This window comes from Helianthus annuus, chromosome 17 (assembly GCF_002127325.2).
Source record: "Helianthus annuus cultivar XRQ/B chromosome 17, HanXRQr2.0-SUNRISE, whole genome shotgun sequence".
Taxonomy (NCBI): domain Eukaryota; kingdom Viridiplantae; phylum Streptophyta; class Magnoliopsida; order Asterales; family Asteraceae; genus Helianthus; species Helianthus annuus.
In genome coordinates this window covers 181,683,646-181,703,342 of record NC_035449.2, presented here as the reverse complement: position 1 = coordinate 181,703,342, position 19,697 = coordinate 181,683,646, and the positions used below count along the sequence as shown (strand labels likewise).

At 37.5% G+C, this 19,697-nt stretch overlaps 1 protein-coding gene across 1 annotated transcript; it reads right to left on the bottom strand.

The window, feature by feature from the left end:
• Positions 1-5,375: 5,375 nt before the first annotated feature.
• Positions 5,376-7,807, bottom strand: LOC110921200. The gene is made up of 2 exons (XM_022165489.2): positions 6,788-7,807; positions 5,376-6,369 (listed from the first exon to the last, which is right to left on the bottom strand). The coding sequence occupies exons 1-2, from the start codon at positions 7,768-7,770 to the stop codon at positions 5,547-5,549; spliced, it is 1,806 nt and encodes a 601-aa protein (XP_022021181.1). The 5' UTR covers positions 7,771-7,807; the 3' UTR covers positions 5,376-5,546.
• Positions 7,808-19,697: the final 11,890 nt, after the last annotated feature.

The window sequence follows — 19,697 nt, the reverse complement described above, 5'->3', positions numbered from 1 at the left end:
AATGGACACTTTTTAGCAAATTAATGGTTATGTCTGATGCCCACAGTATGTTTGATACCCAGTAGGTAATTAGCTGACGAGTATTAGGCCGGGTATGAAACATGATTTTACAATCAGGTATGATACTGAGATTACCAATGCATGTCTTTTTGTATGATTGTTTCACGACCATACTATGAAACGATCGAAGGCTTCTATCCGGTTATTTGTGGTTAATTTGTTGCATATGCTTTTTGCTAGTTGGGAAGTGTGAAATTTGAACATATGAATAATTATGTTTAATAGTTGTGTCGTATATATGTATTTTATTGTTATCAAGACAAGACGTTAATTTCATAAGATGTGACCATTTATGCACTAAGTGTTAAGTATCGGATCAAAGTGGCCTATGAGGTAATGTGGAAGCGAACAAACACGCACAATAGCTGAAAATAAAGAACATGAGAATATAACGTGATTCGGTCAAGGTGAACTATGTTTACGGGTGGCAATTAGATGACTTTTATTAAATGCTCAAAGATTACAATTACATTATGGATATAAGACTCTAAATTTGAATTAACTACTCACTCAATGAGTTGACTATGTGGGCCAAATTAGGGTTCTGCCAAAAGCCTACGAAATGCATTTAAGCTTGTCATTTTGTTGGAAAGTAATAAACCATGAAGTAGGACAGAAGAAGAGCATGCTCTTAACATTTACATTAGAAGACTGGTTTGCTTCTAAGTGGCATAACATGAAAAATAAAATAACTGCACATTACGATTACGAATTGCAACACCATTGATGCCAAAGAAAGTGACTTTGTAACTTGTAAGAGAAGAGCGGGTGGAAAAACATCATGGTTACAAACTAGATAAAAAGGTTATTGGCGATGACTATAACAGAGGAGGATTTGATGTAACAAATGTTTTATACGTAAGGACCAAGTTCAATAGAACACTTATACATTAAAGTGAATATTGTACTTTAAATGAAGCTTATGATGAAATAATCATGGGTTAGCGAAAACCTTTCATTCACGCGAAATATTCGCACTTCTTGTATCTAACACATTGTCTTCAAACAGATTGATTTAAAGCTATGCTTGCGTTAAAAATATTGTGTTTGTATTGAAAATTGTGTTTGCTACATATCATAACATGTATACAACAACCGCACCTAGTAAAATTCCACAATTAGTAAGTTGTGTATGCAATCAGTGGCGGACCTAGGATTTTTTTTCGAATGGGGTCCACCTTTTTTGGTATTCAGATTTTTCACAACCATATGTTAGAATTTTCGGATCGGTCGTCGTTCGGGTCAGGCCGGGAAGAACATAATAAAATACAATATCATAACAAATATATATAATGATTACTCATTAGGAAACACAAAATAGAAGTACAATGTCTTTTAAAATGAAAAACAAAACTTACAAAAAAAATTCAAGTTTTAACAAACTTACTCACAAATTCAAAATTTAGATTCATAGCACACAAATGTTTGCATGGTAATTTGATTTCTGAATTCAAATAAACTACCTGCTAAAGCTCTTGAAATCATCGGTTCGGAGGGTCTAGCCTTAGGGCTACGGCTTAATATTAGAAAAACTGAGGTATTTTGGCCGACATGCAACGGGGTGAAGGTCCGGACAGGGCTTTTTCCCAGTGAGATTGGGAGGCCGGAGAGAGGTGTCAAACTGCTAGGAGGGGCAGTCAGCCGTGATGCCAGTTTTATTAGTGGATTAGCGGCTAAGAGGGCAAGTGCGGTTGACATTATGGGACACCTTCCCTTGTTGCGGGATCCTCAAAGCGAACTTCCCTTGCTTAGATCTTGTATGGGGGTTGCAAAGTTGCTATTTGGTTTGCGAACTTGCCAGCCCCCCTTTATGGATGATGTTGTTTCACGTTTTGATAAAGGTCTTCGGGAGGCAATAGAAGACATTGTCATATGTGGGGGGGCCTTTTTTTGGTGAACTCCAATGGCGGATCGCGACCTTGCCGATGCGGCTTGGTGGGTTGGGCCTTCTCTCGGCCCGAGATGTGGCTAGCTATGCCTTTGTGGCTTCCAGGTCTCAATCTTGGGAGTTGCAGGACCACATCTTACGTAACAGTGGGGTTGGTAACACTGGCCCGGATTATGCCAGCGCCTTGGAACGGTTGCAAGAATCTCTCCCTGACTTTGATCTCGGCGGTTTCTTTAACAGGGACACCGCCCCTAAAAAGCCACAGAAAACTTTGGCGAATGCCCTTTGTTGTCGAATCGCACAAAGTTTGGGAGAAGATTTCCATTTGTCCCCCCGCAGAAAGTCGTTATTGAATGCCTACAGAGGCCTCACGCTCAGGATTTCTTAACTGTTATTCCTGTTGAAGGTCTGGGTCAACGTATGTCAGCGGTGGAGTACCGGTCAATCCTTAAGTACCGTCTACTGATCCCCATGTTCCCGAATAATGAAACTTGCCCAGTCTGCCGTAAATCATGCCTGGATAAATACGGGGAGCATGCGTTACACTGCAGAGAGTTGCCGGGGTTTAAGTATCACCATGACTTTGTTCGAGACGCGTTAATGGATATCTTCAGACGAGCAGGGATCTCGGCAAAGAAAGAGTCACCGATTAATTTTCTTACAGACCCGGCGGAAGGGAGGTCCACCCTACGCCCGACTGACGTGCTAGTTTTTGGTTGGGAGGGCGGGAAACATGCTTGTGTCGATCTCACAGGTGTATCCCCCCTAGCCGGGTTCCGGGAAAATGGGTTTGTGGCGGGGCAAGCGGTACTGAAAGCAGAGTCAAAGAAGGTGGAAAAACATGCGAAAGCTTGTGAGGATAATCAGCATGCCTTTGTCCCCCTGGCGTTTGACACGTTTGGCTCCTTGGCGCAGGAGGCGGTTCGGTTCTTAGCTAGAGTTCAGCGTGTGGTCCATTGCAACTTTTCAACCCCTCAGGGGCGAGGCTTTGTTTTTAGCAGATTAGGGTTTTCTATTCAGAAGGGGATGGCGTCGCAGTTTGTTACCCGTCTACCTGCTATCCTTATGTAATTTCCCCTGTTAATTGGAATAAAAATATATAAAAAAATAAAAAAATAAACTACTTAAACAACAAATCCTGAATGTGTGGCTACTGCTGCAGCCCTAACTTTATAATTTGGATTTAAAAAGACTAAAGGCTACCTTGCAAAACTCGAACTTGCAATCAAGGAATTAACACTACACTATCTTTCAACTTGATATTATGGGTCCATCTTATTATTTTTATGGGGTCCGTTAGAAAACTAATATATCGGCTGTACTACATTCTTTAAAAACTTTGGGGTTCAGGGACCCCGACCCTCTCTATGTGGGTCCGCCCCTGTATCCATTTCAAACATGTAATATATAAGTTGTTTTCTAGAAAGTTAATTAAAATTTATGTCCATGTTGAAAAAATTGTATACACAAAATACACCAGAAATAAAAGCGCATAAACATTTCAAAAGTTGTTCAACTGAAGCAATTGGCTAAAATTTATTTGATAGTCTTTTAATATTGAACTCAAAACTCATGATAAAATTGGTAAATAGATCAAAGACGCATGAAAAGGAATTAATGTGTTTTGTAATGATAAATGGGCCTGAAACAGTTTTATTAACAGGCCATACTTACTTAAAAGTTTGTCGATTGATTGACTATACCCTTCTCAAAATATTATGGACCCATGTAATAATTAGATATGATATATGATATTATTAAAAAGAATATTCAAAGATCTTTAGCGTGTTGAGATCCGAAGATTTTTGCCTTTTACCAAATTGACAACTTGCAAGGTCCCTTCAAACTTTTGGAACTTTCGTATTTAAACTATAGGGTATGGGGCGGGGTTGGGTACAAACGCCCGAGTCACAACCCCGGGTGAGTTTGGGTTTCGGCGTGGCCCGTTTGGCGTGGGATTCAGACCGAGCGTTGGGCGGGGCTACCCACATGACATGACGGAACCTCATTGGCCAAGAGCACTAGCCACGCCACCCCAGCCACGCCCCACCATACCCCTTTGAAATTGGCTTTTGGTCTTGGGTGCCCCATACTCCACGTGTCGCACCATGCCCCCAACCCACGCCCCACCATATCCCACGGTCTTAGATTGTGGGGTATGGGGCTTGGGTTGGGGCGTGGGTTGGGGGAAAACGCCCAAGCCACCACCCCGGGTGGGCTTGGGTTGGGGCGTGGCCCTTGGGGCTTGGGTTTGAAGTCGGGTGTGGCGCGGGCTAGCGATCCGATGTGGCGGCCTCCTATTCGCTTTGTTGGCCATGTCAAAGCGGGGTGTTTGAATTTTAAATTGTAACCGTTTGGCCAAGCCAAGCGGTCACCCCAACCCCCAACAATCAACATCCCCTATATATATAACCCCAACCGCACCGGCTACCCCAACCCAAACAATCGTTGTCCACCGCTACCCCAACCAAAACCCACTTGATCCCACGAACCCGCTACCCCAACCCGAAGAAGATGACCTCTTGGACCCACGAAGAAGAGCTAGCTCTCGTCACAAGCGTCGTTGACGCTATGAAGGGGAGACAACCCGGCCAAACACGATATTGGCCGGAAGCCTTTGCAAGCTACCGACATAACGTCGGATACGACCGGCACAACTTAAACGCGTGCCAACATAAATGGCGCGAGCTACGGCTCAAGCTTGATTGTTTCAAGGCCTACTACGAAGCCGTTCCGAGCGGTGAGTTAAGCCATGAGGACCGGGTGGCGGTGGCGAACATTGAGTTTAGGGGCAAGGAGCGAAAGCCGTTCGACAAGCTCGCGCTTTTTGAAATTTACCTAACGCTCTAGGTTTTTTTTTTTTTTGTTTTGTAATTTTTAGGTTTTTTTTTATTTTGTAATCGTTTTTTAGGTTTTTTTATTTTGTAATTAATAAAATTTTAAGCTTTTTTTTATGTTGTGTGTATTTTTTTTAATTTTTTGTAATTTTTTTAATAAACTGCCAAGCCACGCCCCAACCCAAGCCCCGCCATACCCCACGGACACGTGAGTAACCGGTGGGGGGCTCGAACTCCACGTGTCAACTCATGCCTCCAACCCAAGCCCCACCATACCCACGGTCTTAAGTGCATAATTTCTTTTGGATCTTTTGCACACTTTTTTCAAATATAGAAAATCACCAAATTATTTTTGTTCAAAAATAATCTAAATCATTGAAAAGATCTAAAATAAATTTCAATGGTGCCTAAATTCTAAATCATGGTAAAACCATTTTAAGTGTGCCCAAATGCATGTATTACCATAATGGGCAATTGGGTATGTTTCATTCACCATGACAGAGAGTCATTATCATGGTGTAAACAAAATAATGTGTCTTATAGCATATAGTCCCCTTATAGCATATACACATATATACTAGAATATAAAATAAAAAAATAAAAAAATAACCATTTTTACCAGATGTTCTTATTTTCAATGACAAATACATACCACATACCAATGCAAAAATGAAATGAAAATAATAATAACAATAAGAATAATAATAATAAAAGAAAAAGACACTTCACTGCAAAATTTTCAAATGGAACTCACCAGTCAATCAAGGCTGTGATGTTCTCACTTGCTGGTTCATATGGGATCCACCTTGAGCTTCAACAGGCAAAGTTGAGGCTATGTTTTGATATTGAGTGGCAGATTGGGGTGGCAAAGGCTGAGCCGCATAGTACATACGTTGTCCCTGTTGTGAAGGATCCGCAAATTCATATACATAATTACCACCACTGCCACCAGAAGCAACGAGTTGAGAAGGTTGAGGAGCATGAGAGTAGCCAACGAATTGAGGCTGCATCTGTTGATGGCTAGAAGGAACCTGCACAAGTTGAGGAGCCGCTGCACCAGGATTTGCGGCGGTTCTATACACGCCTGCGGGTGCTTCAGTTTTAGGGACGGGTTGGGCAACCCGGGGTGCGGTGATCAAACCAGAAGGCGGTGGAACTTGATTATTAGGAGGTGCGGAAACAGCAGGAGAGGCATCAGCCTGCAATGGCAAGTTATAGCCTTGTGGCGGCTGTCTAGCCGGCATATAATAGACCAAATTATGTTGATCATGCGCCTGATGTGGAGCATGATATTGAGTTTGTGACGGGTACATCTGGTAATACGACGCCATTGGAACCATCCCCGATGGGTGGTGCTGGAGGTATTGTGGCGGTGGAACAGCAGTATGAATAAACTGAGGTTGGTGATGCATTTGATGATTTTGTGTATCAACTCGCGCAGGCTGCGCAGCTGGAGTTGAGAGTAAATACGAAGAATCTTTAACTTGTTGGATTTGAATTCTAGTGTTTTGATCAATAACATTATTGGTAGCAACTTGAGCATGTGCAGCTGGATCTTGAAATATCACAGGTGGTCTACCATCACTGCAATTCAAACACGTTTTCAGTTGGCATTTTATCGAACACCTATAACGCTTTACATAAAACTAAAAAAACCCGTAATTCTAACGCATTTTCAGTTTTTCAGTCAGGCATTTTATCAAACACCTGTCACGCATTACATAAAACTAAAAAACACACGTAATTCTAACACATTTTCGGTTTTTCACTCAGGCATTTTATCAAACACCTATCACACACTACATAAAACTAAATAAAACACTGCAATTAAAACACATTTTCAATTTTTCACTCATGCATTTTATCAAACACCTATCACGTATTAAACAAAGGTTAAAAAAACCTGCAATTCAAACAAATTCTTAATTTTCACTCAGGCATTTTATCAAACACCTATCACGCATTACATAAAACTAAAAAAACAAACAATTTAATCGTGTACCTTGAAACTGAATCCATAGATGGCTTTGGTTTAGGATTCGGATCATCGATAACCACCACTGGAACCGGTTCAGCCACAAAATTCACATCCTCATGACATTTAACATTCACCTGATCATCAACACTCGCCGTAACCGGCGGCACGTTTACCATCGACGGCGTAGACGACGCCGAACCAAACGACGACGTCGTTTCCAGCATCGGAGAATCCGGAACCGACTGAACATCCTGGACCGAATTATTCCCTCTCAAACCTCTCCCAGCCACAACTTTACCACTCACATCCTTCTTCTCCGGTACCGGAACCTCATCCTCTAACCCTAACAAACCATTAACCGACGTCGTATCGGAAAAACCTGACGACATTCCGTTACCGTTACCGTTACCGTTAAGCATGTTGAGAAACCAATCCTCTGATTTCGTAGCGGATTCTAACACCGATCCGATTGACGAAACGGACTCCGGTTTAACCGGAAACAGAAACAACCGGATCCGTGAAGATGACGTCACGTTTATGTTGTTTAACCGATCGTATTCATCGATCATATTCTCCAGATCTTCATCAGTAGTTACGGAGATCAACGAATCGAGATCTTCATTCGGTAACTGATATTTAATCGTGAACGACGTCGTTGCGGTTGATCGGAGAACTGATTTGGTGAGGCGGTTAGTGAGGTCTGATAGAGTGGTGTGGCGGTCCACCACAACGATCCGTGTGTCTCCACCGACGTAGCACAACGATTTGTCGTGTGGACGAGGAACGATGTGGCCGCCGGAGCTGCACATCAGGCGGAGCTTGGTGGCCGGCGCCGCCGTGGAAGTGGTGTTGTTAGGGTTAGGGTATGGAGAGGTGTCTTCTACCCAGGAATCGATTGTTCGGGAGCGAGGAGAGGAGTCGACGGAGGTAGGGTGTGTGGTGGTGGTGGTTGAGATTCCGGCGGGTGTGGTGGTGGTGAGTGGTGGTGGAGCGGCGGTTTGCTCCATAAGCTTTTTGGCGAAATTTAGGGAGGAGTGGGATGGTTGGATGGTGGGGGGTTTTATACTTTTCCAGCTGGATAGACCGTTACTTTAATTTTATTTTACTATTTTTTTATTAATAAAATAAAAACTGTTGTTAATATAATATTTTAGTATTAGGCCCGTTAAACGCGTTTTCAAAAAAGAAACGGGGCTACTAAATGTACCCCCTCTTGTTACTTTTTATACCTTTTTTCTATAAAATCACATTTAAACTTGTAATATTTACTCCCTAATCAAATCATATTTTTTAAACGGATTCTTTTTCGTTACAAAACAAATTCAAAAGTGTAAAAATATATTATAGACGTTTTTTTCAAATTGTTTATTTTTTATGTTTATTTAAAAAACCATATTTTTTTAAGAAAGTTTTCAGATATTTTTTACACTTTCTCAAACAGTATCTTGATTATGTTTTTTTTATTGAACGTCTTTACAAATTACTAATAATGTTTTTCATATAAAAACAATAATAAAAAAGTTTTGAATTTTATTTTTGAAAAAAGTCTACATTATATTTTTTTTTCCTTGTCTAGTTTGTATTTTAAATGTCTTATATTTATTATTTTTAATATTTTAAAATGTTTTTTTATTTTATTTTGGAACGACTTGAAGTGGGTATCTGATGTGTGGTCGAAAACCGATGATTATTCGTAATTAAGATTATGTTTTTATGTGACTTTTGGTTTCGAATGACCTACTTTTGATTACCAAAAAATCCACATATATTTTCGAAATCAACCTGTTTAATATATTTTTTAAATGAAGAAAAGAAAAATATTTGTGAATCAACCCTATCCATTTGTTTTGCTTTAGAAAAGTGTTCACTTCGATCTAAGTCTTAAACTGGTTTTAACTTGTTTATAACATACTCTTTACATTAATTAAATTTGAATTTATATAGATTGTTAATTTATAGTTTGATAAAATAACTTTAGTACATATTGTTTATTTTTTCACTTACATAGATTGTTTGAATGATTAATATGTGCTAAGATTGTAAACGCTATTTAAAAAAATTACGTTTTTGATAAATAAAAATTGTTAATTATTTTATAAACACATCTAAAGTATTAAAAATATAAAAATAAGACCTTTAAAATACAAACTAGACGAGGAAAAAACATAATATAGACTTTTTTCAAAAAGAAAGTTCAAAACTTTTTTTTATTATTTTTATAAGAAAAAAAATGTTATTATTTATTTGTAAAGATGTTCAATAAAAAACCATAATCAAAATACTATTTGAGAAAGTGTCTTTAGAAACAATATATGAATATGATTTAAATAAAAAATTAAAAGTAAATATTAAAAAAAACGTCAGTAATCCTTTTTACACTTTTGAATTTGTTTTGTAACAAAAAGAATATTTTTTAAAATGATGATTTGTACAGAGGGTAAATATTACAAGTTTTAATGTTATTTTATGGAAATGGGGTATAAAAAGTAATAAGAGGGGGTATGTTTAGCCTACCCCAGAAGAAAACATATTATTTATGTTGAAATTTAATGTCGTGTAAAAACATATAAATTGGAAAAACAGATCACAAATTATTCAAATCTTTAGAGTTAAATGTTCGAATAGTCCCTGTGGTTTGCTCTTTTTTCACCTTTAATCCTTAACTTTCTAAAATTATAGCTATAGTCCCTAACTTTTCAATTTTCATTCCCGGATAGTCCCTGTGCCTAACTTCAGTTAGTTTTCTCAGTTAAGAGAGTGTGAAATGATAAAAGTACCCTTTCCTTAAAAAAAGTAAACCACAAGGACTATCCAGGCGTTTAATAAATAAAAAAAGAGTAAACTGCCATTTTGGTCCCTGTGGTTTGGTCACTTTTGCCACTCTAGTCCAAAACTCAAACTTTTTGCATCTGGGTCCCTGTGGTTTCAGTTTTATTGCCATTTTGGTCCAAAAATGAAACCAGGTCATATTTGTCTTATAAAATCCTGCAATTTTGTCATTTTCCTCAGGGGCAAATCAGGTCATATTTGTCCAGTGACAGAAAACAGTTGTGGTGGTTTCCGGGTGACGGAAAACGATTGAGACGATGGATCCAAGTCGGTGCATCACGTTGACGTCATCGATTGATTTGAGTAATAGCTACACGAAGATATTCATCAGAGGTGTGGAGATGACTCGTCCAGGTCTGTTAACTACAGAATATGATGGTGTTTGCACTTGATGACGTGTCGATCTTCTCCGGATTCAACATTATCTAAAATGTTTATGGTTATGGTGAAGGGTGAGGTAGGGTATTGTGGTGGTTTGATTGATGCAGACAAAAGACAGAAAAAGAAAGATGAACTGAGAAATGGGAGAAAGGGTGGGGGTGGGGTAGGGGTAGAGAAAAGGTGGGCCCACTTTAAAAAAAATATTATAATTGGTATACTGTTTTAATTATTTTCATTGAAGTAAGGGCAATTTCGTTATTTCACATCCATTTATGTCACGACCCCCGACCCCATCCTGGCCGGAATCAGAAGTCGTGAGCAGTCAAGTGGTACCGGTGATTATTTTTGAAAAACATTGCAGCGGAAATTTCATCAGGACCGTGAGTTAGGAAAAATATCAGAGTTTAGAAACACCGGATTTTATTTAAATAGATGGAATAAATTCCATGTTTTACAAAGGTAGCTTTTAATACGGGATAAACCCAAAAACAAAATTTCTTAAGTTGATTTAATTAATAAAATAAGCCACTTCTTGAAGTCCTTCAGTGTTGGATCCAATCCTTACTCCAATCTACTGTAATTACCTGAAACGCGTTTTAAAAAGGTTTTGTCAGCGGGAAATACTGAGTGAATCATTCTTGTTTATGTAAAATCATGTTTAGTTATAATTTACAGTATTAAGAGCGATTACAATGTTTCTGATATCAACCAACTACCCATAGTATTTGTCACTCGACCACCTATTGGCTATCTCGTTGTCCAATAGGGTCTGTGACTATGGTCATATCACCCCTTGGCTATCTCGTTGTCCAATGGTGATGGATTAACAAGTAATGTATACAAAACCCCACATACCAGCTGTAATTTGGTGATTACAAAGACTTAATCCCTGTAATTATAACTTTTAAAATAAATTGGAGTTTTGTAAAACAGTTGATGAAAAGAGAATGACTCACTTTATAAGCATGCAAGATTGAGTTAACAAGCTTCTTGATTCTACTTCTTCCGATAATTAAGCATGCACTTTATTATTCTGGATCTTCTGATGATTTAATAGTTTGTTTGATTGTGAGTGTGTAGTTGGGAGTATTCTGGTAGTTAAACATATAGTTTAACAGAATGGAATACGTATTTGTGTAAAACCCAAATCAAACCTTAACGGTAGTCACGAGATTCGAACCTTAACGAATTTCACAAAGTGTAACACTTTGGATTCCGTTTACCGAAATCACAAAGTATAGTACTTTGGCATCCGTTTAACGAACTCTCAAAGTATAGCACTTTGGCATCCGTTAGTTGGTTCCTAAATTGATCGGACAGAACATCGCGTCGGTGATTATTGGTTAGAACACCAACGTATAGAAAGAAGAAAAGAAATGAGCAAAGAAAAATGAATCCTAAGCTTCCTATTTATAGGTAGGAAATAGGAAATTTCTAGGAAGTTTCCCTTGTATTTCTAGGAAATTTCCTATAGCTTTTCTAGGAAGTTACTTATGCATTTTCTAGGAAGCTTCCTATCCACAGATATCTATCTTCTTACACCTTCCTAGCACCTTCCATTGATATTATCTATTTTATATATATATATATATATATATATATATTTATTTAGGTTTTTCATAAATCTTACTTAGCTGATTAATTAATCTTACTTGGCTTAATTAATCTTGCTTAATCTTAATTAATCCTGCTTAGCTTAATTAATCTTACTTAATTTTAATTAATAGATTAATTAATCTACTCAGCTAACCTAACTGCTAAGTTTATTTAACTATTAAGTTTACTTAGCTATTAAGTATTCTAGCAGCTCCTTGCTTACGAGTTCTAATTTCTAGATACAATGGAACGCGTATTAGTGTATTAACTCAATTCAACTTTAACGATAATCACGAGATAAAACCCTTACAACGATTTACAAGTGCAATACTTAACAATTCAGCGGATTCACAACGAATGACAGAGTATAGCCCGAGTTCGGACAGCACTCAAACATTCAAGTCGAAATCACGATGAATAACAAAGTATAACTCAATTTGAGCAGCACTCAGACAATCGTTGGATAGTTATAATCGATCGGACGTTGAATCGTAATAGCGATCAAGTTATTACCCTGTTTCGCGGTGTCGATTAGTGATCCGTATGTGTTAATTGTGATAAATAGAGCCTATCTCAGTGTGTATAACGACTTTGTTCGTCGTTTCAGAGCCAGAAATCAAGTGCCAATGTCTGCTATTTATACACGAAATTTGGACATGCTTACGGACCGTAAGACTATTCCCTTACCGTCCGTAAGGGATACCTATTTACTATAGGGTAGCCACGTTCGGGACTAGCCTAGCTGAGTTGACAGAAATGTCGAATGAAATTTTAACAACGAGTTTTATTGATAATCGTTAACTAGGGTTTACCCCCCTTGAGCTTTAGGGGCCCTGATCCTGATTTCGATTGTTCTGGAAATTTTAGGGTTTATGCATAATTACTTGGGTGTCTCAATTAGGGTTTCCTTATTGAATAATTATCATACTAAATATTAATTTTAGTGAGAGTTGTTACAATTTAACACAAAAAACTAACCTTCGTCTGCTTCAGGAACTATCCGGGAACAAAAATTGAAAAGTTAGGGACTATAGCTGTAATTTTAGAAAGTTAGGGACTAAAGGTGAAAACGAAGCAAACCACAGGGACTATCCGGTCAATTTTCTCAAATCTTTATATTTAAATAACCACTTTCTTTCTCATCCAAATTTTTATCTTCATCTCTATAACTCAACTAAAAATCATGTTTTTCTAAATTTATCTCTAAATTTGTTTTGTCTCTGGTAACCCCATACATCCCATTCTCCATCTCTATTACCATATTCTTGCATTTATTAATTCAACTTGTCCTAGCCCGAACCAAAATGACCATCACTTGACAACGTTTTGACATATTACAAACCTGACATAAACGGGCTACTAATTATTATGGGCCGCTCAGCATTACCAATAACCCCCTTACTCTAAGCAACAACTTCTTTTTCAAACTTTTTTGGCCCCTCCTGAATTGTGTGTCCACCTAATAAAACCTAATAAACGCTATCATTTCAAGATCAATAAATGTGAATACTCTACAATTCTTGATAAGTTCTATATATTGAGAAACACCTACCTCAAGAAGCCAAACAGATTCATTAGATTTGGAGTTCTTTTTTATGATCAAGATTCTATCTACTAATAACAGAATGGAGGGAGGGCTGGACATTAGGTGATGAGGAAACTAAAAGATGTGTAAATTGTTTGGTCAATCATTATGTCATCCACTTTCTTATATATATATATCTTGTATGCCTGGTGTTACAAAGCTTTATCATCTGTCTAAAAGTTCAATGATTTAGGGAGTGCTTGGAAGTGCAATTATTTAATTAGTATTATTATCACGGGTTGAGATTGTGTACAAACAGTGCTAACTGCAAGAACCGTAAGAACAGATCTGAGTCATTGATAGTTTAAATTAAGGGTTGATATTGATTACAAATAAAACCCCTATAATTAATAATTAATACTATCAAGTTAGGGTATTTTAGTCATTTAGTCATTTTCCATAAAATACTAATTCCACCAAGTTTTTTAAAACAAATAACTTTTATATATTTCATTAATTTTGAAAAAAAAAAAAATATACAATAAAATCAAGTATTTTTTTATCTTTAATATGAGTACCATATTGCTATACTTTTTTTATTTATAAAAATGACTTTTAAAAAAGTTACAAAAATATGTTTTATAATTGTGCTAGTTACGTAGTTGGAATGTGCTAATATGAAAATGTATTGTGTTAATTTTAAATCTATACGTATGTTCTTATTTTATAATCTAATTCTTATGTGTTGTTATTTTTTTCCTTTTGTGTTGTTATGGGAGCCTATTTATAAATAATTTTTTTTTCTACTAGTTATGTAATAGTATGTGTTATTCATAAAATTGAAACAAAAATATGAAATTGTGCTATTATGTAACAGTATGTGTTGTTTATAAAATTAAAAAAAAATGAAATTGTGCTAATTATGTAATAATTATGAAATTGTGCTAATGTGTTTATAAAATTAAAAAAAAATTGTGCTAGCATGTGACAGTATGTGTTGTCTATAAAATAAAAAAGAAATGAAATTGTGCTAGTATAGAACAATAGGTGTTGTTTATAAAATTAAAAAAAATGAAATTGTGCTAGTTATGTAATAGTATATGTTGTTATTTTTTTTCCTTTTGTGTTGTTATCGGGAGCCTATTTAGAAATAAATTCGTTGGAATGTCGTATTTTTATTGTGCTAACGTTGTTTTGTTGGTGTTACCGTCGGATGCCCAGACGGTGGTATTAAGAGAGTGCTAATGTTGTTATTTGATTGTGTTGTCGTTTTTTGATTGTGCTAATGTCTTTATTTGATTGTGCTAATATCGTTTTTTGATTGTGCTAATGTCATTTTTTTATTGTGCTAATGTCGTTGATAATGGAAGTTCCTTTTTTTATTGAAACGAGAATGCTGATAATGTGGTGGTCTTACGTTATGCTAATGTCGTTTTTTGATTGTGCTAAGGTCGTTGATAATGGAAGTTCCTTTTTTTTATTGAAACGAGAGTGCTAATAATGGTAGTTCCTTTTTTGATTGTGCTAATCTCGTTTATGTGGGTGTGCTTGTGTTTTTTGTATTGGTGGTTCCTACAGGTTGGTTTGATCTGAATATGTTACAAAAATTCAAATTTTGGTTTGAATTAATCTGCATGGATTTAGGGATATTTTGATAATTAATTTTAATTAGTTATAAATAAATAGGGTCAAAATGTCTAAATTACCCCTAAACTAATTTTTAATTGAATAACATTTGTCATTTATGTATTGGTTCTTATGGTACTTACAAATATAAGAGTTTGTATTTGATCCCATGCCTTATTATCACATCTAAGGCATTAATAGATCACACCGATGCTACCAATAAGAAAACTATGAATTACTATATGAGAGGATCGATAAACTCACCGAAACCGAGTACCACGTTGTAAATTGTCGTTGCCGCATAATCGCACAGGTTTACTACTAGTATCAAATAATGAGAATTAATTAATTGCTGAGTGTTATGTGCCTTATGTCCAAGGTTTGATGCAAAACTACCATCGAGCCGGGGACTGGAAGCAGCCTCTCTATTCCTACAGGGTAGAGGTAAGGCTGTCTACATCTTACCCTCCTCATACCCTACCTTAGCTTTGCTATTACTGAGATTTACTAAGTATGATGATCAAATAATGAGAATGCCAACAAAGTTTGAATACATTTTTTCGCAAAATGATAGAGTTAATAGCCTTACAGATTGAGTAATGTACTTTTTGTTATGATACAAACATGATTGCAATAAACTATATTTGAAACAACAGGATTAACAACATTAAACAACATACTTCACATAAAAACACAGAATATTCAAGTATCTTAATTTGAAGTCATTGTGCAACTCCAATTCATGACCGATCCGTTAGAAGGGAGATCTACCCTACGACCCGCTGACATTCTTGTTTTTGGATGGGAGAGAGGGAAACACGCGTGTGTCGATTTGACAGGTGTGTTGTCACACCCCGATTTCCACGTGTATCACCGGTGGGCCCGATGGGGGATTACCGTGATGTAGTTGGCAACAATATAGTCAAACCACACAATTATATGAATGCACAACGGAAGCATAAAGATAAATATAATTAAACCATTGATTGTAATATCGAATGAATCACAAATAGTCGAATGGTATCCACAGGGGGATCAAAATAATAAAAAGTATTGTTCAACAGACAAGGCATCAAAAGCTTGCGAGACTCTTTAAGATGCTAAGGAGTTATAGCCAGCCGATTACGTTTAGTACCTGCAGTTAATCTTTTTGGGAAAATACCTCAGTTTACACTGGTAAATACATTCAACCGACACTTTTGAAAAATGTTTATTAAAATTGATTTGAATGCACAAGGCACAAACTCTTTTATAACTTGGGATAATTTATAATTAAATCTTGTAAAGAATTACATGTTTGCTATGCGTTCGGTCGCCCCGGTCGTGCCGGGTTAAAGTTTAATAGACACACCACATAGCATATAACACCGTGGCGGGTAACCAACGGCTATACTTTTATAGTTATAGACATAATGCCGGGTGTACGCCTACACCCGGATGTCGAGGTCGTGGCCATTTCGTAAAATGATGCCAAGGATATCCGGGACATGGTCATTAAGCCCCCAAAGGCGTTAAGCCAACAAAACAAGTTTTAAACGGGTCACATCCATAATACCCAACAACAAATGAGTTGGGGTCAATTGCCCGACCAAGCGGTATTTTAGATACCGTAACCCAAGCCCGTATAACGGAAAATAAGTTAAAAGTATTTACCTTTGCAAGTATAGTCCTTAATTAATTAAATCACAGATATCTTTTACTGGGCTCCTATTCTGGAATGAAGGTTTTAAAATAACCTATTAGAATCCTAACGGGTCTTTATATTAGCCGTAGCCTAGACCGGTCAGTTTCAAGAATAGATACGGTTTAATCGCGTGAAAGGCGAAAACCGGGAATGGAATGTGATTCTGACCCAACAAGCTTGAAGGCTTGTTTTATATGGGTTTAATATTCACACTCTGGATTTTGGGGTCAAGACAATATGGTTTGACCCGTATCGGCTAATTAATGTAAACTAGTTACATAAGCCGAACCGTGCGCGCAAAAGGCGCAACGGGTAACCGTAAGAGTCCTACACTGTTTTCCTAAGTCAATATACTTTAAAGAGGTTGTGGTATCAGTAGGATACCTTCCATAATGCCCGTAACGAGTTTAAGTTGATATTATGCCCCGTAGGGGTATTTCGGTCTTTTTAAAGATTAAAAAGAGGGTTTTTTTTAGAGTTCTACAGGAAATCTGAGTTTCCCGAACAGTTTATAAAGTCTAAAATACTTTATTTGTTATTTAAAATCAGTAGCAACTGGAATCGGGTCAAAAGACCTTGTAGAACTCGAGTTATGGCCGAAAAGGGCATATTCGGTATTTACCGAACCGTTGCCATAACCGCAGGTTACGAGCAGGTAAAAAAATAATTAAAAATCTTTAAAATCCCAAAATATTATTTTACAACAGTGAGTAAAAGGTTTGGTGTCGAAATCTGGGTTTAGATAGGCGTTATGCTAATTGCGCTATTAAATTACTAAAGTTCCGTAATTTGCGCTATTTAGCATAACTCTTATTCTGGACCTCGGATTGACATGAAATTTTAGGGACATGTTTAGAAGTCAGTAACTAAGGTTATGATTCCTTCGTATGTCCGAAATTCTCGTTTTAATTTAAAAAGGGCGTTACGGTCAACTTTTAAGCAATTAACGGAAACGCGTAAAAGACTCGGACAAACAACGAACCGGTCACAGGGTTATACCATCATGTAACCTGGTCCTAAGAGAGTCCTAAGGCATATCTAAATCTCACTTTGACGGGTCAGAACTGAAGTCAAAACAAAAGTCAAACTTTTGCGACATTCGGCTCCGAACCGGGTCAATATAGCAAATGGCCGAATCAAACAAGCTTAGACGTGTTAATAAATTTATTATCATGTTTTATGAGTGTTCAAACAGGTTGCATACCATCTACATTACAGATTATATGAAAAATCGCAAAATAGCTTTCTGTTGACTTTTTCTAAGCATGTTTGACTCGTTATTTGAACTAGTTAGAGTGGTGATCAGAGGGAACCCTTTTAGGGGTTTATTACCCACATAAATACCAACACATAACCATCTTTGATTCGGTAAATCACTGGACCATTTGTGATTAACCGTTAAGTCAACCGTTAGTTACGACGGATTGACTTTTAAGCTAAAACTAAGCAAAAACTAAACCACAAAGGGTTGAACAAACTTACAGAAGCTCTATGCACGAAATGTGAAGCTTAGAATGAAGTATTGAGCTCCAGAGATGATCAGAGATGCAAGAGAAGGTGTGAGGAATACTTGTTGCTCAAAGTGGCCTTTTATAGGCAATTTAGATCATCAAGATCATCACAACAAGGTCTACCCATGCTCCCTGATCATCCACATGTGTCCTATAGTGCTAGGGAGTGATTAGGGGTCGCCCATACCTCTGGGAAACCCATACATTAATGTTTTACCGCTTTAAACAGCCAACAGCCAACTTTCTGTCGCTGGGCATCGCTTACGGACCGTATGGCTTGGGCCTTGCGGTCCGTAAGCCTGTGGTGGAGACAAGCTAAATCTTTCACCCCCTTACGGTCCGTAAGGCAGTACCTTTGCGGTCCGTAAGGGTTGTTTTCAAATCTTTTTAAATCTTTTGTAATGATTAACGAAATCTTTGGTAATTAATAACCTGACCTTTCGGGTTTGAAGGGGTAACTTTGTGATTTGGCCCTCGGTTAATTACAATTAAGGGCTCGTGCCTTTTACCCGTACTGTTAAGCCCCCGGTTAGTTTAATTATTATCCGAAAAGCCTTAACTTTCATTGTTGACGCTTTTATCCCCTCTCGTACGAATTTGATCATAACTTTCTCGTTTTAAAACGGAACTTCGCGGAATTTATGTAGTACATTATAGTGAGCGTATTTTACTGTTACAAAGTCTCGGGTTCGTCAAAGGGTCACTCAGAGGTATAATTAAACATGTTGACACAGTTAACCCCTGCAGCTTGTAATCTCTCACTTTCTTCCGCGTTTCGCTTCCGTATGATCCATGATTTATTCGTTTGAAGGTACGAGCATTGTTTTAGGTTTACTATACAGTATATTTACCCTTTGTTGGCATTTAAAACCCTCGAATTTACATACCTTCAGGGTTTGCCAACTTTAGTCCTTTATTTCATATCTAATGCCACGTGTAAACTAATGACATGTGTTAACACATTATTGGACACAAAAATTTCGAGGTGTTACATCCTCACCCCCTTAAAATAAATCTCGACCCGAGATTTACTCAAACAAATAAGGGTATTTCTTTTTCATCGTCGATTCAACTTCCCACGTGAATTCGGGACCTCTCCGGGCATCCCATTTAACCTTAACTATAGGTACATGCTTTCTGCGAAGCTTTTTCACCTGTCGGTCTTCAATCGACAAAGGCTTCTCCACAAACTTCAAGCTCTCATCTATATGCACATCTGTGTGTGGGATCACCAATGATTCATCAGCGAAGCACTTCTTTAGATTGCAGATGTGGAACACATTGTGAATTCCATTGAGCTCTTCTGGTAAGTTCAACTTATAGGCAACTGACCTGACACGTTCGATAACCTCGAAAGGACCTATGTATCTCGGGCTCAGCTTGCCCTTCTTACCGAAACGCATCACCCCCTTCCAGGGCGATACTTTAAGTAATACCTTTTCACTTACTTCGAAGTGAAAATCCTTACGCTTTGGATCAGCGTAACTTTTCTGCCTATCACGGGCAGCTTTTAGACGCTCTCGAATCTGGACAATCTTGTCCGTTGTTTCGAAGACTATCTCTGGTCCTGATAATTGGACCTCTCCAACTTCCGCCCAACAAACAGGCGATCTACACTTTCTACCGTATAATGCCTCGAAAGGCGCAGCCTTTATGCTGGTATGGTAGCTATTGTTGTAGGAGAATTCGATTAGTGGTAGGTTCTTATCCCAACTACCACCCAAATCGATAGCACATGCACGCAGCATGTCTTCCAACGTTTGAATAGTACGCTCACTCTGA